This window comes from Bison bison, unplaced genomic scaffold (assembly GCF_000754665.1).
Source record: "Bison bison bison isolate TAMUID 2011002044 unplaced genomic scaffold, Bison_UMD1.0 scf7180017864317, whole genome shotgun sequence".
NCBI classification, from domain to species: Eukaryota; Metazoa; Chordata; class Mammalia; order Artiodactyla; family Bovidae; genus Bison; species Bison bison.
Window position 1 is genome coordinate 4,056,523 of NW_011494889.1, and position 22,878 is coordinate 4,079,400.

The following is a 22,878-nucleotide window of genomic DNA, read 5'->3' on the forward strand; positions in this document are numbered from 1 at the left end:
CCACCGAGGAACTCCCCTCACCGTTGTTATATTATCAGTGCAGAGGCTTCAGTGGGTCAGTTTTAGTTGCAAATCTCGTTACAGGTGATCATGACAGGTAATGCCATTTTCCATTTGAGGCTATCATACATTAGTGCAAAGGTCAAAGACGTGTAGCTTCTCACCTTGAGTGAGGCACTGAACCCCAGCCATTTTGATCAGTGCTCTTCCCAACAGCAATAACACAATGATAATCAGCTGAGGGGTCAGACTATGAAGTATCCTGCTTTAAAAGCTCTCAAGCTTACAAACCAGGAGAAATAGATTACTTCAACCCACTTAATAGAGAATTCTCTTATTATTCACAAAGCTCTTTAAAAATACAGCAATTTGCATATACTAAAAACTTCCCTTCCCAAGTATGTGCAAGTCACCTAACTGTAATGAGTCCCCGTGTGCATCAGAAAGACTAATAAAGGGCTTAGTTCCTGTCCTGATACTGCTGAGGGGCACCTGAGGCAACAGAAGTGGCACCTGCCCTGCAAACTCAGGTCTCTCTAGTTTTTTTTTTCCTCCCTACTTTGACATTTTTTTGGTCTGGTTCAGTCAGCAGTATTTACGTGCAGTGCTTTCCCTTGCTGGTGGTACTCAGAATAAAGACTGCTGAAAACTAAATGCTAGAAGAGAAAGCAGCTCCTAAACGACACTGGCCCATGTGTGTGTGTTGCCATACACGACCTGAAGGGGCTCAGAGTATCTTGGTGATATAACCGAATCACCAAGATTCAGCTTGTCTATCAAAAGCGGACTCAACTTTTAGCCTCCCTCCATGTACCTTCAACAACTACCTCTTTAAACTTATCCCAGTGTAGTCTCTGTGATTACCTACACTCTTCAATATGCAGTTCATTTGTAAGTCACCTGAAAGGTTAGTTATGGTCAAGAATTGAAGGTGCTTTCCCATTCTCCCAGCCAGGGCACTCCTTCCACATTACTCAATCAAGTCAACAAATATTTAAGTACTTATTAGGTGGATACAAAAGCCCTGTGTTCTAACTTTTCTGGATAATAACAAAATTAAAAAGACTACCTTCTCAATCAGTAAGCAATGCATTTTACAACCTACTTCCTAGACCAAGATAGTTTTTTTTTGGCTACACAAGACATATGGGATCTTAGTTCCCCAACCAAGTATTCAACCTGTGCCCCTTGCCTTGGAAGCGTGGATCACCAGGGAAGTCCCAACATCAAGACAGCTGAGACTGTCACTGGAAACATTTGATTTTGTCTAGTTAGAGAAAATACATCTTAGACTAACAACCTAAAAAGCTGATATCGGAAATATAAATTCCAGAGTTGGCAGAATTTCTTGCTTGCTCTTTCATAATTTTTCAAAATGACCTTGCACATTTGGCTTTTCAACACACAAGGCGCAAAAGTATAACAGCATTCAGAAAGCAGTAAAATAAACTGTCAAACAGACTTCCCTGGCATTCATAAAAATTCAGGCCTCACTCAGGAGGCTAGCTTCTCTCACAATCTTTTTGGCCTAAGGTCCCACCACTGAAATGTTTGATCCCTGTCCAGGAAGTTAATCAGGAAGCATGAGGTTGGCTGACATCAGAACTGCTACCATTTCTGCCAATGCACAACCCAGCTACTGAATATGGACCAATGGCTCTACCTTCCTCCTCCTCGTCGTCATCGCTGGACTCACTGACATGCACGCTGACAGCAGTGTTCGGAGAGTCTGTCCATTCAAAATATACCCCAAACCCAATGTCATAATTGTCTGTAGCAAATTCCCAAAAGAGATATGATCCTTCTTCATGGGTGGGTACTCGAACAGTGACTACTTCTCCTCGGCCCACTGTGATCACGGAATCCGCATCCTGCCGAATCTTCTCTTTAAAGTCTTTGATCTGGGGTCGTGTCCACATGGATGGAGCTGCGATTACTGGAAGAGATTCTAAAGGCAACAGGAATTACAAAGGATAAAGAGGATGAGCCTTCACGTGTAGGCAGCAATCTGCATAGGACCACCTGCCCAGCCATGAGCAGGCACCAAGTGCAATCTGGTCTACCTTAGATTGAGGACTTTAAAAGCCTCCCCATGGAAGTCTCCCCCCAAATTCCTATATTTAATAACACCACAGGTATTCAGAGGTCAACATCCCATTTTAAGTAACAAATGCAAACCATATTCTTAAGAAGGATTTTTTTCCAGTACTCTAACTGCATATGGGCATGGAAGAATGACCTTGGAAACCTCCTAGCTGGAAAGAGGGAAACATTCAAACAAAGAGAGATCTGGACTTGAAATAAATTCATTTTTGGATGTGAACAAAGAAGGCAGGCTTTGACTTCAGACTGTCAGAAAAAAAAGTCTTGACTTTGGAGTAAACCAAAGCTCTAAGGGAGGGCTTACTCTAAGGAAACTCAGAATGGAACTGCTAGCAACTGAGGAAAATGGGTAATGTCTTGTTACTGAGAAATATCTATGTGCACTCAATAGGTTTTCCAGAGTTATTCAGAGCCTTTGACAAAAGATTTAACTCTTAATAGGAAAAAAAGGGGAAGAGAGGAATGAATCAAGGTATTTCAAGGTCTTCTCTGCAACTATTCTATTACTTGTTTTAAAAAGACAAGGAAACCAACTTTCTTATGAACCACACTACCACCATCTCTGATCAGTCACTGACATGGTCTCTTCTTCCTTCTTACTTGGGAACTGGTACTCTTGATTTGGACCTTTCAGCTTAAGTGTCCCTTCCCCAGGAAAACCTCTGGTGACCTTAACTAGCTCCCATCTCCATATTATGTGCTTTCACACTGAAATGGACTTTTCTCTCCACACAGTACTTACCACAGCCACAATTTACATTGTATGTGTGTTATTTTGCTTCACCTCTGTAACCCAACACCCAGAAAATCTTGAACCCATTGTTGAATGAATGAGCTGCCTGTGAAAAGGTAAGTAGACCTTTGAAAATCTAAATTATCTTACCGGTAACATGGTTCTTCTGTCTCAAAAAATATATTGTGAATATATGGTAAAGAGCCTACAAGTTTGCCCCCAGTGATCCTCACCGTGGGTATTCATGGCCTTGTAAAGTCACCACCCAAAATTCACCAGGAGCAACAGAATACAGCAGCAGTGCTGACGTATTACTTCCAAAGCTAGGGCATGAGGGACACTGCCACTCTTGCTTTGTTCTCCTTTGCATCATGTTCTCTGGAGGAAGACAGCCACTGTGTTGAGAACACTCCAGCAACCCTTTAGAGAGGCTCCATGGGGCAAGGAATTGAGGTCCTCCTGCATACGGCCAGCATGAACTTGCCAGTCATGTGAGGGAACCATTTTGGAAGCAGTCTCTAGTCCCAGTCAAGCCTTCACATGAGGCTTGACCTCATAAGAGGTCAACATAACCTCATAAGAGACCAGAACCACCACCACTCAGTTAGTGTGTGTGTGCTAGTCTCAGTCGTGTCTGACTCTTTGCGACCCCATGGACTGTAGCCTGCCAGGCTCCTCTGTCCATGGGATTCTCCAGGCAGAAATACTGTAGTGGGCTGCCATTTCCTTCTCCAGGGAATCCTCCTGACCCAGGAATCAAACCCAAGTCTCCCATGGTAGACAGATTCTTTACCATTTGAGCTACCAGGGAAGCCCACCGCTCAGCTAAGCAGTTCTTCAATCCCTAATCCACAGAAACTGTGAGAGAGAATAAATGTTTATTATTTTAAGCTGCTAAACTTGGGCACAATGTGTTACACAGCAACAAACAACCAGTATATAAAATAAGACAACCCAAAGGTCCAAAGGACACCTCATGTGCTCTTCTAAACTATCCCAGGAGTCACCAGAAGCATCAGATTCAGATTAAAAAGAGTGAAAAAGCATTCAACTCTCACAAATATGTAACTGCTCTCAAAAGTTAATTAATCTGACTTTCTGACTTTTGCTTTTCACGAGTCTGAATTATAGTATCTGGATGGAAGTGCACATACAACAACCATACCTTTTGGTCCATTCTCCAGGGCTTCTTCGGCGGCTTCTGGTTCAGTCTCTTTTTCAGTGTTGTCAGTGTGGGTTTTGGCCTGTCCATTAACTGACATCATATCGCTTGGTGTAGTTGCATTCACTTTTGATGATGTAGGAGAGGAAGCCCCAGCTACTGCTACTTCCTGTTGTTTCTGTAATGCTGCCTATAAGTCAAGAAAAAGTGAAGACATGCTGACCAGGAGGCTAAAAATGGGGCATTTACCCTGAGATGCATTCTGGTCCCATCAGAATTTTTGCCTCATCAAGTAGCTCCAAGAAATTACTAATACACTTTATGAGTTTTTATCCTATCTATAATGAATATTAGTATAATAATATTCTGAGGACCACATTCTTGTGATCTAAGGATCACTAGAAAAACTAGGAAAAATTAAAGTAGGTAGAAATAATCATCCCAAATAAAATTATTATGGGTAAAAACTGAACATGGAAACATCTGTTCTTAAAACTGATAGAAAAAAAACTTAATAAAATCCAGATACATAAAATTTTCATCAGAAAAACTAAACCTGGTAGAAATAAATGGTAACAGAAGAAAATTCACAAAGGGAGAAGCTGTAAATGGTGAAACCTGATAATGGCCCCAAATGTAATCAACAAATCAAATATGGACAAAAAAATTAATAATATATCTTTATACACATAAAAATTATCACAAACTAAAAACTGCTAATCAAGTAAAAAAAATACTGACCTAAAAATTAAATAGGCTTATAAAATGGAGTTTGAGGTCAAAATAATTTCTTTAAAAAAAAATGCATCACTTTACATAATTATGATTAAAGTATGTATTTTCATAAATGTAAAATTTAAAAGTCCTCTGAAAAATGGAAAATAAAAACAGCTTAAATCCAAAGGACAGCTACTTTAGGACATTCCTCGCATATTAAAATGAATAAATACTAGTATTAACATTACGAGAAATGCCTAAGTATTACTTACATAACTTTTGGGGAAACTTTAAATAAAATTAACTATAACAAACATATAGAAAAGTATACAAATCAAAAATGTACAGCTTGATCAATTTTCATTAGAGAAACATACACATAAAACCAACATCCAGATCAAGACATTTTCTGCATCCCAGAACCCTTCCTGGTGCCCCTTTCCAGAAAGTCCTTCAAGGGTAATGACAAAACTAACCTGTAAAACTACACGTTTGGTCTGCTTGTCTTTGAACTTTAATATAAATGAAATTGTATATTATATGCTCTTTTTTTGTGTCTGGCTTCTTTTACTCAAGATTTGTTTTGAGAGGTTTATCTATAAAGTCACAAGTATGTAACTGTATTTTGTTTGTTTGCACTGCAATAGAATATGCTATTGTGAAAATAGGAAATTTACCCAATCTATATTATGGCATTTAAGTAACTTTAAAATATTAAGTTATATAATAAGTGAGCATATATTTACAACAGTTTAAAGAAAATAGGAAAAAAAAGCCTGTATAATTTCATGGGTTAGGGATAATGATACATTTTGGCCTATCTGAATACAGATTTCATTTAATGAAATCATTACATTACTAATCATTTACAAATCAGTTGCTTAAGCAACAACACCTCTCTCTGCTGCTAGTGCTGGTTAGTAAAACACTTAAGATTTTAAAATATCTTCTTCCAAAGCCTAGATTCTCAGTAATTTCCACATCAGTTTTCTAAGAGTACCAGCTTTCAGAAAATAGGCATACAACCAAAACAAGTCAGCACACTCAGAACACTTCACTGCATGACAGGAAAGCCAAAAAAAAAAAAAAGGCAATTTCTGTTGATGATCAATTGGTCAGCTCAAATGGTCCCTCTTCACTTTAGGCTTTTGTTGAAACTCTCTAGCAGGATGAACACCTGCCTACCCTGTGATCCTACTGAATATGAGTATACATCTATTATATATAATAGATCACAATTTTTTATTTATATAATCTCTCTTCTATACTCCAGGAAGTTTTTAAAAGCACAGAAAGGCACAGGAACAATAAAACACTCATGTAACCACACCCCAAATTAACAAGTGTTCCCATTTTTTGTCATTCTGCTCAGTATTTATATAAAAATTAATACTTTATGGGGCTGAGGTTCCCTTTGTTCTTTCCCCAGTTCCTCTCATTCTCTCTTATCAGAGACAAGCAATCAATCTGATAAACTGAGTCTGATCACTGCAATCTAAATTATGGCTTTCCAATTCTATTTCAAAGATTTTTGGTTTTACCCTATTTGACTGACTTTGTTCTCACTAAATGATAGCAACCTGTAAGCAGGACAGTGTGTATGAACTAGCCTATTAAGAAATTATCTCAATACCCATTAAAGAAGCAGGAAAAGGGAGTGACATGCCAAAGTATAAACAGTCTCTGGAGGACAGAAATCCCTCAAAAATACCACTTGTTATCTTGTAACTCTGGTTTGACATCCTTTTCCTCTTCTCATGGATTATACAAAATCTGCAGTGCCTCTTAACTGCTTCACTGACGCTAAAGACTCAGGGGAAAACATATTTTAGGTAAGGATATGAATTTTCAAGAAATTTTAAAGAGCGTGGCAAAATAACAAAGATTACTTCACCTAACAAGAAATGTGGGGCAACTAAAACACAACACTTTTCCTTGTTTTAAATGTTAAGACATTTTATTAAATTTATAGAGAAACATAGTTTGTGTTTTGGTTTTTACTCTGGCCTTGCTGCCAAGGCAGGCGACTTGCGGGAATCTTTGTTTCCTGACTAGAGATGGAACCCAGGCCACTAGCAGTGAAAGCGCCGAGTTCTAACCACTGGATACCAGGGAATTACCTCACAACACTTTTCTTCACTCAGGTATTTTGACAAGTAGTACCTGTTTTGTAACTGAAAATTAAATAAGAAAACTTCAAGTAAAACTTAAAGGTTAACTTTAAAGAGGCATTTTACGCCTCTGCAAGATGTAAAAAAATTAATGTAAAATCAGCTATCTTCCCTATGTATCAAATACTTACACAGAGTAACTATTTTCTTATTTCATTCCTCTGATAGTCCTGTGAGGTTAACAAGACTACTTAACAGGATTTCATATCCCATTCTTATTGGTTTGGAGAAAAGGCAGAAATATTAGAGCAATAAGTAACTAGACTGAGATCAAACAAGATAATGGCAAAACTAGGACAGCATCCAAGTGGTGTGTGACCTCCAGCGCTGTGTCCTTCCCCTCAACCACCTATTCCTGTGTGGAAGCAAGACTGCGGGGGCAGGAAGCCAAGGAGGACTGCCGATGTGCTGCAGGCAGGCAGCGCAGCTACTGTACCCAACAAAAAGGGCAAGACGGACCCAACCAAGCTCTGCCTTAGGGACTGCGGGTCCTCCAATTAGAAGCTGGCCAGGACTATGACAGCAGTTGGCCTGAAGGCTGTCCTTGAACTAACACTAATCACCCAAGTCTCCATGGTCCTGGGACCACGTTTAGAGCTATGTCAAACTCACTGGGATAACACTAGGTCCATACAAATTCCAAATACACTTGTGACACAATAATAGAGGCCACATCATCTGTTGCTTCGAAATTATATACTTTCTTTCATAACTGCCACTGCAATGTTAAAAATCTGTTAATAAAGGTCACCTAAAAGTTATTTGATATCTGAGGGGCTAACTAATGCAAAAGTCATCAGCAACTGTTAAAAAAAGAACTTTCATTTCAATGAAACTAAAAACCCCTTCTAAGGCTGAATTTGGGTGTTGGCTATCGTACCTGTTGCTGTGCAAGCTGGACTTGATACAACTGCTGCATATACTGCTGATAGTGTTGCTCCTGCAACTGGCGGATGAGAATCTGCTGCTGTTCGTAGTTCCCTGGATACTGTTGGGCTGCATACTGCTGGAACTGCACGGCAGTCTGGGAGTTTAAAGCTGCCATTATCTGCTGCCTAAAAACATTAAAAAATATACACTAGTCTGACTACAGGAGATTGGCTGTTCATGACAAAATAAAATGTCTTTGTTATTTTGTTTTATAACGAATACCTCTTAAAAATGATTAAGGTAGTAATGTATACCAAGCAGCATGCGTCCAAGGTCCAGAGAAAGATTTAAGAAAATAAACTTGGCTTCTAATTTTTCTCCTAGGTTTTTCAAGGCCAACTTGAGATGGAAAAGGAGAATAATAAGCATCACGGTCACTGCCATCATCGTCATCACCATTTATCGTGCCCTTACAACGTGCCAGGCAGTTTTTTCAGGGTACTTCTATGTACCAACCCACCTAGTTCTCACAACCACCCTGTGAGGTGGGGTTTCACAAAGCAGGAAATGGAAGATTTCAGTGACTTGCCCAAGATGACACTGTGAGTAGACGCCAGAGCCAGGATTCAAGTCTAGGCAGTCTGGCTCCAGCCTATAGTTTTTGCTGTAAGAAAAGTGGATTGTCATTTATTACAGAGATGAGATATTTAACTGCTGGCCATGGTTTTTCTACATAAATATATGTAAAGTAGTAAAAGGCTGAATAATAGCTAAAAGATGTTACAGGTGGCTCTGGTAAATACAAATAAAGCCAGTGGAAATCTGAGCACCCTGGCATTTAATGTAAAGCCAGTCTTAAACAGGAGCACTGAAGACAGTATCTGGGTACACTTGGTCTAGAGATACTGATTTCTGTGAACTAGTACTATTCCTTTTCCCCCATATATAGGAACCACGTGCTTAACTCAGTCACGTGACTAACAGTAATGCCCTCTAAACCATCTGTTAACAGGTAATAAGAAAGCTAAATCTCACAAAGTCCTAAACAGAACATGATACTGGGTCCAACCAGGGCACCCCTCTCCCCCAAAACAGAGCAGCATTCATAGCCTCTCTCGAAGGTAGACACAGACCCTGAATCAGTCTGAAGCTTTTCTAAGAAGTCTTCACAAACAATGGGGAGAAAACAAAGGACCTGCATGTTGTCTGGTTTAATCTACATGTTATGCCACCTCTAGAACCGTGGGCCTTCTCTTTGTTTTATGGGCATTAATCCCTTCCTCCTCACTCCCACAGCTCCCTCTTGAACGAATCCCTTCTGAGACAGTGGCTCTCACAGCTCTTACTGAATAAGAAATGGGTTCAGCTCCCAGGTCCTGTTCTAGGGGACTAGGAATAGACATCTGACATAGGCTGAACCAAGAGATTCTCTGGCCTGGGAATTTTTAACTGGGTTTCTTGTACTCTAGCCAGTCTCTGTCAGATGCATGAAAAGAAAGACCACGTAAATCCAGCCCTGCATTTGGCAAAGCACAGTGACAATTCGTAGAGAAGAGGAAGAATGCATCAGAGACACAGCCGAGAGAATCAAGGACAGGAGATCATTATGGACCCAGAGACAGAGAGCAAGCTCCTCAGCTCCTCTTCTAGCGTCTGGGTTCTGGGAGCAAATCCCACGTCTTTCTTCTTTTTGCAACCAATGATGCTTAAGATGAGGCCCTCACCTTGGTAACACATCACTGGTACAAATGGCAATAGCTAATGCTGATCTACCTCCCAGTCGAACAAAACAGGGAAATATTCCAAGGCACACAAGGTGAACCGTCAAGTGCAGAGGTGTGGTGGCCCATCTCTCATTCTTAGACAATACCCGACAAGCGTACTTTTGCTGCTCCAGCCGAAGTCTCTCTTCTTCTAGCCGCCTCCTCTCCTCTTCCTCCCGTCTAAGCCTTTCTTCTTCTTCTCTCCTACGTTTCTCTTCCTCCTTTTGCAGACGTTCCCGTTCTTCCTCTTCACGCCGCCTTCGCTCCTCCTCCTCCTTCCTAAGAGGTAAAGGACAGAGAGAATGAACCCTAAACAAAGAATCCTATTTAAAAATAATTTAAGACTCTTTCCCAGTGAAGACTGACCCAGGTTTCTTGGAGAAACGTGATAATTTTATCACAATTTGAAATGAACATTTCCAAGAGGAGAAATTTATCATATGGAATCAATCTCTAACTATACAGATCACAACAAGAACAACGACTGCTACACGGTAAGAGAAAAAGGAGTCTATCAGTGAGGTACCACTTAAACCATTACAATACCTCGAAGGCTCCCGTCTAAGATATACTCACAGCATCACAAGCTTTTCCTTCATACTACCTGCTGCCGTTGTAAATAAATTTATGCGATAAATATAGCAATGTATCTGCCTTACTCATTGAAGTACATGCTACATAAGGGCAGGGACTGCCTGTCTCACACAACTGTAGTCTCAGGGTTTATATGTTCATGTATAATTTCTGAAATTTAAGAAAAAAATTAAAGTTTTTAATTAAAAAAAAGAAAAGAACAGTTGGACACCTGGGTGCAGCTAGATTTTTACCCAGCTCTCACCCACCCCTGCAACCCCTTTCTCAAGAGAGACAAGATGCACTAGGAACGAAAGCCACACAGGTCACAGAGGAGGAGGAAGACAGGGAGGCTGAAGACACGACGAAAGAGCAGACTTCCGAGGTCCTCAGAGAAGACACCGTTTCATGGTCCTGCTGTGAGAGTCTCTGGGTTGCCCCACTTACCTCCCCAAACTCCTGTAAGTGATTAACACACCTGAGTCACAACCAACCAAGACTCAAAATACAGTAGCAACACGACCTAATTTCAACATGTGACAGTACACAGGGCAAGATGTCCCAAAAGCCAAAGCGTAAGCTTCAGCACAGAGGAGGTTTTGTCTTAAATGCTTTAAAAGAATTAGACATGGACCTCATCTCATGACAAGAGTATATTTTTAAAAGGAAAAACACAGTTTTATACGTTCAGTAGTAACTTAAATACTCAATTTATCATTATAAAAGAACGTAAAAAGCAATGTATACTCCTTTCAAAGACACAGCTACACCTCACTGATCCAAAATCACTACACAATGGATTGCAGCACATAGATCAAGTCTCCAGTAAAGGAATCTCCTTCCATTCTAATAAGAAAACTTTTTCTTTGGATAACAACTATAGTCCTTTGGATAAATATTTTCTGGAAATATATGAGGATATGTTCTATCCTTTTAAAGACAAACAAACTATACCCAATGCTCTGTCTATTGAAAACTCAGGAGTTATAACTCCAAACATAAATACAGTACATGTTATAATGCAGGGATAGTTTACTTTCACATTAAATGACCCCTGATGCCATATTTTTATAATTCTTACAATTATTTTTCGTGGTTTCTGTCTTTTCCTTCACTGTCAGGCTATTTTCCCTTCTGTTATTTCCAGGATAAGGTGGGAAATCAGGGAACCGACTGTTTCTAAAGTAAGTAAAACATATTTTGAGGGAAAATTAGCTTTATAGAATTTTTCTTTAAAGGTAATTTAGTTTATCTAACTAACCATTCTGTCACTACAGATGCTGACTGCTAGCATTTTTTGCTTTTTGCTGTTGTTATCCATAGAATTACAATGAACATCCTCGAAAATGAAGTGAAACTGTTAGTTGCTCAATCGTGTCCAACTCTCTGCAACCCCGTGGACTGTAGTCCACCAGGCTCCTCTGACCATGGGATTTTCCAGGCAAGACTACCGGAGGGGACTGCCATTTCCTTCTTCAAGGGAATCTTCCCAACCCAGGGATTGAACCCAAGTCTCCTGAACTGCAGGCAGAGTCTTCACCGTCTGAGCCACCAGGGAAGCCCTTGAAGGTAAGTCTCTGTAAACATATTCTGGTATTTCTGTAGAATGGGTTTAAGTGGGATTGCTAGGTAGCATTTGAACTTTTAATAAATTCTACAAATTGTCCCCTAAAAAGTTTGTAATTATTTGCAATTATTTGTAAATATTTATATTCACTACAAACAACAGTATATGAATATGTTCATTTCAGGATGTTCTCACAGTGACTGCTATAAAATGATATCTCATTTTTTTCTTTTAATATCGAATTTTTGGAACAACGTACTCACCATTTTATTCTATGACTTTCTGGCATTTTTCAGGAAACTTCATAATTTTACCTTTTCAAAATTTTGTCTTTTTCAGCAAAGAACTGTTTCAGATGCCTTTATAGCATTATTTTCATTATCCAGAAATTTCAGATTGTTCTTGAAAATAAAGTTTAACTATAATTCTGCTGAATTCACAATCATGACAGAAAATCCTATAAGCATAAACAGTGCATTCAATAGCACCCCCTGCAACCTCTGGAAGTAATTAATGAGCTACCTGGAAGCCACAGCCAATATGTAATGCCTAAATAAGGCATACCATGTAGCATAGCTGATAACCATGATATAGAGTATGAATATTGTAGAAAAACAAGAGAGGCAGCAGCAAAGGGTGTGAGAGACCAGAGGGTAAGGAGGAGGGGTGGCTGAGCTTACTGTGTTTGCTCAGAAACTTAGTGCAGTAACACAAAAGGAATGCTGCCATGATGAATGTATAAAGGTATAGTCAGACGGAAGCAGTAAACCCTCAAAACTCATAATAAAAGCACCTGCTCACATCAGAAAGTTTTGAGCAACTGCCATAAAAAGCGGGGATCCAATGGATGTTAAGATAGCTGACTGAGAACAGACACTCCATAAAGCAGGCGCATCAGGATACTATGCAGCAGATAGGCTGCACAAGGATCTAGTATTCTGTGCTCTCAAACTTCACCTTTTTTTTTCTTGCTCTTCCTTCTCTATTTTGTGGGATGCAACATATGTGGAAAAGAGATGGCAACACCTATTCAGGAGCTTGACGAACTCTACCATGGCATCCTCTTTAGACATGTTTCCCAGGGCTGCCCATTCTCTCCTGTAAAGAACAACAAGAAAGTTACTTGCTACTCTTAAAAGAGTAAAAAATTTGATTTCATTTAAACCTAAATATAAACAAGTCTCAATTATAACTAAAATGAAGAATGACTCGACTATACAGATTCAAAACTTCAACACGTATGGGCTGGTTTACTAAACTAAATAGCCTACGTACAAACCAAACTTACACCATAATTTAACTGCATTGCTGATAATTTCCATAACCAGTAAAAGGGTATCAAAGTTCTACTTTTCTTATAGTTAGCCTTAATTGAATAAAATGCTTAATATATTCTTTCCTGTCACAACTCTGTACGTGTCCCAACAAGGGAATCAACTACTATACTGTAAATTGCTGTTGTAATATTATTTTGGAAGAATCAAATGAAGCTGTTTTATGTTCATAATCAGATGAGTAAACATCTTTCACAATATTTAGCCCCAAACATCTCCAAACCAAAAACAGATAAACATCTGACGACTCCAGAAGCTGCAAGCAAAAATGTTTGCTTAGCTCTTATTCTAAAGCTAATGAGCCAGCTATTTACATCTGAACCAATTCACTCCGTATCCTTCTCTCCACTCCAATATTCCTGCCTGGAGAATTCCACCGACAGAGGAGCCTGGGGGGCTACAGGATCATAAAGAGTCGCAACTTAGCACGCACTCACTCATTAAATTCATTACACAATAAAACACTGTTACCTCCTGTCATTCCCCAACACATCAAAGAATCCAACCTCAGGACAAGTGTCTGGATTATATGGGCCCATAAGAACCTGCTTATGCAGTGCCACAAGTTTCAGTTTTTCTTCATAAGTTGGATGAAATGCTTTGCCATCTTTTTCTGTAACAAAAATAAACACAAAAACAATTAGCACTGGCAAAATATAACATTTTCAGCACTGTATGTTGAAATTCTGGTATAAGGTATATCACAAATTACCTGTGAAATTTACATTGCCTATAAAAACCACTGTAGGAAGATTTTTATTTCAAGTACTAAATTTTAATAATCAAAGCCAAGATAAAAAAACTTCATGCTGAGTTAATTTTTTAAAATAAAGTTAAATACTAATATTTATGTTAAAATTACTACAAAGAGTAAATCAATTAAAAAAAAACTACTAAAGAGAAACCAATGTCAAGCAACAGTAAGGCACACACACACACACTAGTGCACCACTTAACATCTTTTTCAAATATTAAAAATGTTCAGCAATCGTTTAAAATAAGTTCAAAAATTTCTATATCAAGCATTTTAAATAAGAGATATATGCATAGGAGATTACATATTATTTGAAAGGCTATATTCAAAATGTATCCATCCCACTGAAACAGTACGATGCAGTGGAAAGGACTTTGGAATCAGACATCTCAGACAATGGCACCCCACTCCAGTACTCTTGCCTGGAAAATCCCATGGACGGAGGAGCCTGGTGGGCTGCAGTCCATGGGATCGCAAAGAGTCGGACACTACTGAGCGACTTTACTTTCACCTTTCACTTTCATGCATTGGGGAAGGAAATGGCAACCCACTCCAGTGTTCTTGCCTGGAGAATCCCAGGGATGGGGGAAGCCTGGTGGGCTGCCATCTATGGGGTCACACAGAGTCGGACACGACTGAAGCGACTTAGCAGCAGCAGCTATAGGACTTCCTAGCTATAGGACCATTTAAACTCTTAGTCTGTTTATCAATAAAGAGTCTTTTCTACTTCAGAGGTAACAGGACAGTATTAATGGTAATAACTGTTGGATCTTTCCTCTGCTCTGGCAGGTTGCCAATGGGCAATTACAGTGAAGCCAGTATGACCCACAGAGACTTAACTACCACTGGGAACACTTAAAAGCATATGAAACTGGGTGCTGACAAAATAGGAAATCCTACTTCTTTGATGAATGGAGTGTTAGTTACTGGTTGGTTCTAATGATAAGAGACTACCACATTTTAAAACAAAAAAGGAGATTAAAAGTAGTGTCTATTGGCTACAAATTTTATCCATGTACAGAGCAGTCACCAAAAGAAAATTACTCATGATAAGAGAAGAATATGGTTTAACGAATAGTTCATATCCTGTCCAAGGAATCGTAACAGGAGGAAAAAAAAAAATACAAGCATCACAAGACACTCAATTTCACTAGTCAAGGAAATGGAAACCAAAACCATTAGATACTCAGGATGCTGTCTACCACCAGATAGGTCAAAAAAGTTAGGTCATCAAGAGTTGGTAAGAACAGGACAAACAGGTATCCATTCTCAATACACTAATGTTGAAAGTATAAATTGTCAGTTATCTTACAGGGGAATGAGGCAATATATTCCAAAATTGTAAATATAGATGCCCTAGGGTCCAGTAATCCCAATTCTCATCACCTACTCTTGATAAGCATTCCCAAACACACGGAAGGAGGTGGACACAGAAGGATTTTCATTGCAGCACTCTTTTCTTATTACTGTAAACAACTTAAAAGTTCATCAATAAGGAAACAGCTAAATAATGTGGCACAGTCTATGGAATAAATGAAGTAAGTAAAGGAAATAGCTTTACTTATGTTAAAATTACTACAAAGAGTAAACCAATTAAAAAAAAATTACTAAAGAGAAACCAATGTCAAGCAACAGTAAGGCACACACAAACTAGTGCACCACTTAACATCTTTTTCAAATATTAAAAATGTTCAGCAATCGTTTTTTAAAATAAGTTCAAAAATTTTTTATATCGAGCATTTTTAATAAGAGATATATGCATAGGAGATTACATATAATTTGAAAGGCTGGCAACCCACTCCAGTATTCTTGCCTAGAGAAATCCAGGATAGAGGAGCCTGGTGGGCTAGAGTCTGCAGGGCCGCAGAGTCAGACACAACTTAGTGATTGAGCACAAAGGAAATACAGTTAAATGAAAAAAGCAAGCTGCAGAAAATTATATACAATCATACAGCACAAAATATATTATCTTCAGTTCTAAGTACTCCCCCAACCTACACTTTAACATCTCTAAAATCACATTAGTTTTTACATCTATTGTATTTTATAGTTGTAACTGGCAGTTTTTCTTTCTTTACAGTACATAATAGTAAGTCTTAGAATTGATGAAATACAGCATGTAGCACACTCACATATATATTCTATGGGTACATTTACATGCATGTAAATGCAAAGAAAAAGATCTAGATAGAGTCACACTAAAAAGATGAGAATGAGAAAGTGGGAGAGGGCTAAGATGAGGAGTAGTGATCAGAGACCTTAAAACTAGAAATATTTTAATCTTTCAAAGGAAAATACTCAGAAGAACAAACCAAACTGTTAAAGACAGTGGGGACTGAAAAGAATTATGTCTATGTTCAGTTCAGTTCAGTCACTCAGTCGTGTCCGACTCTTTGCGACCCCATGAATGGCAGCGCGCCAGGCTTCCCTGTCCATCACCAACGCCCGGAGTTCACCCATACTCACGTCCATCGAGTCAGTGATGCCATCCAGCCATCTCATCCTCTGTCGTCCCCTTCTCCTCCTTCCCCCAATCCCTACCAGCATCAGAGTCTTTTCCAATGAGTCAACTCTTCGCATGAAGTGGCCAAAGTACTAGAGTTTCAGCTTTAGCATCATTCCTTCCAAAGAACACCCAGGACTGATCTCCTTTAGAATGGACTGGTTGTACTTCTATATAATTACACATACATATACTTCAATCTGAATTTTTTTCAATAAGAACTCATCAATACTTGAAAAAAGACAAAACTGTGGCACTGACCTTATCTATATTTAATAAAAATTGTAACAACTCAGAAACCTGTGGACCTGCCATCTGTCTTTGTTACTGAGCAAACAGTATCACTAAACAATTAGCACCAGAAGTAGGAACTTCCTCTAAAGCTTTTAGAAAAGGATTATGCAAAGGTCTATATATACCAACTAAAAGGCAGTTCCCATTTTAAAATCTAACTCTTAGAAGTCTGTTTCAATTATGAACACTATAAGACCTTTTGTATATTCATTCATTCAACTTAGTAAATATTTATTGAGCCCTTGCATACAAATCATAGGAAATAGAAATAGATGGGAAATAGATGGGGAAACAGTGGAAACAGTGTCAGACTTTATTTTGGGGGGCTCCAAAATCACTGCAGATGGTGACTTCAGCCATGAAATTAAAAGACACTTACTCCTTGGAAGGAAAGTTATGACCAACCTAGATAGCATATTCAAAAGCAGAGACATTACTTTGCCAACAAAGGTCCATCTAGTCAAGGCTATGGTTTTTCCAGTAGTCATGTATGGATGTGAGAGTTGGGCTGTGAAGAAAGCTGAGCGCCGAAGAATTGATGCTTTTGAGGTGTGGTGTTGGAGAAGACTCTTGAGAGTCCCTTGGACTGCAAGGAGATCCAACCAGTCCACTCTGAAGGAGATCAGCTCTGGGATTTCTTTGGAAGGAATGATGCTAAAGCTGAAACTCCAATACTTTGGCCACCTCATGTGAAGAGTTGACTCATTGGAAAAGACCCTGATGCTGGGAGGGATTGGGGGCAGGAGGAGAAAGGGACGACAGAGGATGACATGTATGGATGGAATCACCGACTTGATGGACGTCAATCTGAGTGAACTCCGGGCGTTGGTGATGGACAGGGTGGCCTGGCTTGCTGCGATTAACGGAGTCGCAAAGAGTTGGACACGACTGAGCGACTGAACTGAACTGACTGAGACACCAGGATTCATCAGCCTCCTGGAGTTTACAAACCACTGAGCTCAATTAAAAATGTGTAACTTGGCAATCCAGTATATAATTGTGTCTAGGTGTATTATTTCAGGTATAAATACACTGCAAACAAATTATTAAAAATTATACTGAGATAAACAATTATTTTAGTGTTTAGGAAAAAATGTCAGAAAGGTAATAACATGACTTGTTTCAACTGTTTAGGTTGGACCAATTTATTGGTTTAATTTCAACGTAATATATAATAAAAATTGAGCAAAACAGATGAGTTTAGAAAACCAAAATACATCTTTACATTATCTCTCATGTAAAAACCAACAAGTCTAATAAATTCTTTTCTAAATACTGCCTTGAAAAATTATCTTAAAAACGGTGTTACACCTGTTAACTGCTGCATTATTTAAAATCTAATTATTCAACAATAACACAATACTTAAATTACAGTAATCTGCTGAATAGATTATACAGCTATTTAAAATGACAATATAAGGGCTATATATCATTTCAGAGAATACTTATGATGTATTAATGAAAACTAGCAGCATAAAAACAGATACTAAAAAATAATTTTATGTTTACAACTATGTAAAAATGGGTGATTACACATATACATCTTTCTTTTTAACAAAATTAGCCTGCCAGAACTCTGTATTCTAAGATAACAGTGTTAAAAAAATGTGAAATAGTGGCAACTTTTTACCAAAAAGTCTTTTTCAATTTTCAAGATGCTTATAAGCTTCTTCTAGCATCTACCTTAATTTTGTACATATTAGTCACCAAAAGTTTTCTTATGCTAATTACGCCTCAGAGAAACATAGCCCAGACAACTTTCTTCTCACATTCCCCAAAAGTGATGATTTGAAAAACAGCTCCAACCTTGATCTTAGCTTATGAGATGAAAGATAAACCAAACAGGTGCCAACTTAACTGTTCATGTTATCTTGAGCCTTATAAAAGAAAAATATGCTGCTGGTGAGTCGAGATAAAAAAAGAAGATATAGTGAGCCTGAGAAACAGTAAGGGTAGACAGCATACCCTCAAGGGCAGACTCTCTGCTTTGTTCCATCAGGATCCCTGAGATTTTGTTTTTCCTTTAAAAAAACAAACAAACAAACACCTAAATTCTATTAAAGTGGTTGCTTTGACCCCTTCAATAAAGATAAAGATAAAAATCAATAAAGATAACATCAAATGGAAACTTTATTCACTGGAAGACCACTTTTCTGATCAGTCATGTAATATAGCAATTTTCAAATACACACACGAATCATTTGCTTCAGGGAGATGATCTGAAGCTAACAGATAAGACTAGTGGGTATGAAAAAAAGTATTTTAGGGCTTTCCTGGTGGCTTAGTGGTAAAGAATCTGCCCGCCAATGCAGGAGACATGGGTCCAATTCCTGATCTGGGAAGATCCCAAACGCTGCAAAGCAACTGAGTGAGTGTGCCCCAACTATTAAAGCCCATGCTCTAGAGCCCAGGAGCCACAACTACTGAAGCCCACGTGCCCTAGGCCCCCTGCTCTGCAACAACAGAAGCCACTGCAATGAGAAACAGCAACTAGAGAGTAGCTCTTGCTCTCCATAAATAGAGAAAAGCAACGCAGACCCAGCACAGCCAAAAATAAAATCAAAATTAAAAGTACATATTTTTAAAAAAGATGACTACTATAAAGTTACTTTAATGGAGAGAGGGTCCATTTCTTACCATAAATCTGCTCCTTTACTTCAAGTATTCGGCAGTGCAAACTAGCAGAGGGTGAGTCAACAAGGAAACTGTACCCATTTTTCAGCAGGTGTTAGTCTAACCGTGACCCTAAAAGATGACTCATCAACAGAGGGAGGGGGGGTTTCAGGATATTTAGATGTCATTTTAATATCTGCCCTTTATATGCCAGACAGGATTAAGAATATACTGCCAATCCATAAAGGATTTTTCAAAAAAGGAATATGTTTTTAAGTGTAAGTTCTGGTCAAGCACTCAAATTTGCTCACCACCATGAAAGCCAGTGCTAAGCACAAGCTTTGTTAATAGACACTCACCACAGCAAAACCATGCCCAAGAAATCTCTCTAAAGAAGAAACTGACTGTAAAGGTCAATCTTTGTGAGAATAAAACAGTACATCCATTCTTATGAATTTTACTGGCATTTCCACAGAATCTTTATACATTTGCTAATTTTTCTTTTTTTCCCCTCTTATTTGATTCTCTGAAATGACAAACAAAATTGATAAACCTTTAGCTAGACTCATCAAGAAAAAAAGGGAGAGAATTCAAATCAATAACATTAGAAATGAAAAAGGAGAAGTTACAACTGACTCCACAGAAATACCAAGGATCCTAAGAGACTACTATAAGCAACTATATGAACGATAAGGGATTAGTCCCCAAAATTTACAAAGTTGCTTCAGTCGTGTCCAACTCTTAGAGACCCTATGGACTGTATCCTGCCAGGCTCCTCTGCCCATGGGATGCTCCAGGCAAAAGTACTGGAGTGGGCTGCCATGCCCTTCTCCAGGGGATCTTCCTTACCCAGGGCTCAAACCTGTGTTTCCTATTGCTCCTGCATTGCAGGCAGATTCTTTTTTTTTTTTTTTTTTAATGCTAAGCCACCAGGGAAGCCCAGCCATGGGGGAAACATACCAAAAGTTAACACTTATTCCTAAGAGATCGGATTACAGATTTTTTTTTCTTCTCTCACTTTTATTTTCTGATTTCCAATATGCATATGTACTTTTATATCAAATACACATATGCTTTCTTCCTTTTATAGCAAACATTTTTAAAAAGTGAAGGGAACTTAATCTTTCAGCCTTTAGGATGAGAGTAACAGAGCATTTATTTTCTCCTGAGAACTACACAAAACCCAGGAGGATACACCAAGGATCCCAACCACCTTTAGTATAGGACAACCCACATCATGTTGACATTCTAAACCTCAAAGAGTACAGAAAGTGAACCCCCCCCAGATCAGTATCATTAGGCAGACTATTATAGTGTTACAAAAAAATTACTTCTCTTTCACTCTTCAGATGGCTCGAGTTCGCACACTAGGAGGGTTTATTTAGTTTTTCTACATTAGATGAAAATAATTTTCTCTTGAATTACTTTTTAACTATATTTTATTATTACTTTTATTTTAAATTTGTCTGTGCCCTCAGGCTTGTGAGATCTTAGTTCCCTGACCAGTGAAAACGCCACATCCTAACCATTGGACCGCCAGGGAATTCTCTTTCCCAAATTATTTTTGGTTCCAAAGGCATTAAACATAGCAGAAAAGAAGTTACTACCGTAACTGCATAGACAGAAAAAGTCTTGCTGAAACTCAAAAATCTTTATAGTCAGGGCCACAGTCCTAAAGGAAAGCTCTTCAGTCCTGCCATTAAGGAAGAGAGCCATTTCCCTTGGTCCCTGCATTTATAGAGTCAATCCAATCAATCTGGAAAACCGCCTTCTATGGCAACCAAAAAGACAAATATAAATTATGCTGGAAAGAAGCTGCAGAGCTATTGTTCAGATGCAAGGGTGTGAAAACACACCAATGAAAAGCAGAAAATGACTACTTCTACTACCTGGAGAAGTTGAGTACAAAGCTGGCCATTCTCAATCAAATGGACTAAAAGGGATCACGTGTTAGCATCTGTCCAGTGATAATTATATTAAAAAAAGTTTATTTTCAATAAGATTGAAGACCAAAAGTCAGGTTAAAAATCTATTTTACCTAAAGGATACAGACTAAAGCAGGGATTGGCAGACTAGACCAACTCTGCCCAAAGTTGTTTAAATTCATTTATCTTTAACTTTTTCCCACTGGTTTGGGTAACATCCGCTTTAACTAGTAGTAAGTCATACTCAGCCATCGTTCTCCCCGCCCCCCCCGCACAACCGTTTTTTTAAGACCTGTGAGCTAAGAATTTTTTTTTTTAATCTTTTAAAAACAAGCAGAAACAGACAAACAAAAAACAAAGAATATGAAGACAGACCATATACGGTCCTTAAGGTCTAAAATATTTATATCTAACCCTTTACTGAAAATCCGTTATGACTATACAGTAGAAGTAAGAAACAGATTTAAGGGACTAGATCTGATAGACAAGACTGCCTGATAAACTATGGATGGAGGTTTGTGGCATTGTACAAGAGACAGGAATCAAGACCATCCCCAAGAAAAAGAGATGCAAAAAAGCAAAATGCCTGTCTGAGGAGGCCTTACAAATAGCTGTGAAAAGAAAGGAAGGGAAAAACAAAGGAGAAAAGGAAAGATATACCCATTTGAATGCAGAGTTCCAAAGAACAGCAAGGAGAGATAAGAAAGCCTTCCTCGGCGATCAAAGCAAAGAAATAGAGGAAAACAATAGAATGGGAAAGACTAGAGATGGCCTCAAGAAAATTAGAGATTCCAGTGGAACATTTCATGCAAGATCAGATCAGATCAGATCAGTCGCTCAGTCACGTCTGACTCTTTGCGACCCCAAGAATCGCAGCATGCCAGGCCTCCCTGTCCATCACCAACTCCCGGACTTCACTCAGATTCACATCCATCGAGTCAGTGATGCCATCCAGCCATCTCATCCTCTGTTGTCCCCTTCTCCTCCTGCCCCCAATCCCTCCCAGCATCAGAGTCTTTTCCAATGAGTCAACTCTTCACATGAGGTGGCCAAAGTACTGGAGTTTCAGCTTTAGCATCATTCCTTCCAAAGAAATCCCAGGGCTGATCTCCTTCAGAATGGACTGGTTGGATCTCCTTGCAGTCCAAGGGACTCTCAAGAGTCTTCTCCAACGCCACAGTTCAAAAGCATCAATTCTTCGGCACTCAGCCTTCTTCACAGTCCAACTCTCACATCCATACATGACCACAGGAAAAACCATAGCCTTGACTAGACGAACCTTTGTTGGCAAAGTAATGTCTCTGCTTTTGAATATGCTATCTAGGTTGGTCATAACTTTCCTTCCAAGGAGTAAGTGTCTTTTAATTTCATGGCTGCAGTCACCATCTGCAGTGATTTTGGAGCCCAGAAAAAGTCTGACCTGCATACAAATTTCTCAAGAGGCAGATCAGGCGGTCTGGTATTCCCATCTCTTTCAGAATTTTCCAGTTTATTGTGATCCACACAGTCAAAGGCTAATGGGCTCAATAAAGGACAGAAATGGTAGGGACCTAACAGAAGCAGAAGATATTAAGAAGAGGTGGCAAGAATATACAGAAAAACTGTACAAAAAAGATCTTCACGACCCAGATAATCACGATGGTGTGATCACTGACCTAGAGCCAGACATCCTGGAATGTGAAGTCAAGTGGGCCTTAGAAAGCATCACTACAAACAAAGCTAGTGGAGGTGATGGAATTCCAGTTGAGCTCTTCCAAACCCTGAAAGATGATGCTGTGAAAGCTGCTGTACTCAGT

The 22,878-nt window shown here is 38.9% G+C and overlaps 1 protein-coding gene across 1 annotated transcript in view; it reads right to left on the reverse strand.

Annotated features, from left to right (window-relative positions):
* ACBD3 (acyl-CoA binding domain containing 3) overlaps window positions 1-22,878 on the reverse strand; it is a gene marked incomplete at its 5' end in the record, with an annotated part of 37,770 nt that overhangs the window by 4,295 nt on the left and 10,597 nt on the right. Inside the window, 6 exons of the mRNA XM_010852938.1 lie at window positions 1,664-1,948; window positions 4,002-4,188; window positions 7,767-7,941; window positions 9,640-9,798; window positions 12,617-12,757; window positions 13,465-13,606. Of these exons, the coding sequence (XP_010851240.1) occupies window positions 1,664-1,948; window positions 4,002-4,188; window positions 7,767-7,941; window positions 9,640-9,798; window positions 12,617-12,757; window positions 13,465-13,606 (1,089 nt within the window). The remainder of the gene's footprint in view (window positions 1-1,663; window positions 1,949-4,001; window positions 4,189-7,766; window positions 7,942-9,639; window positions 9,799-12,616; window positions 12,758-13,464; window positions 13,607-22,878) is intronic.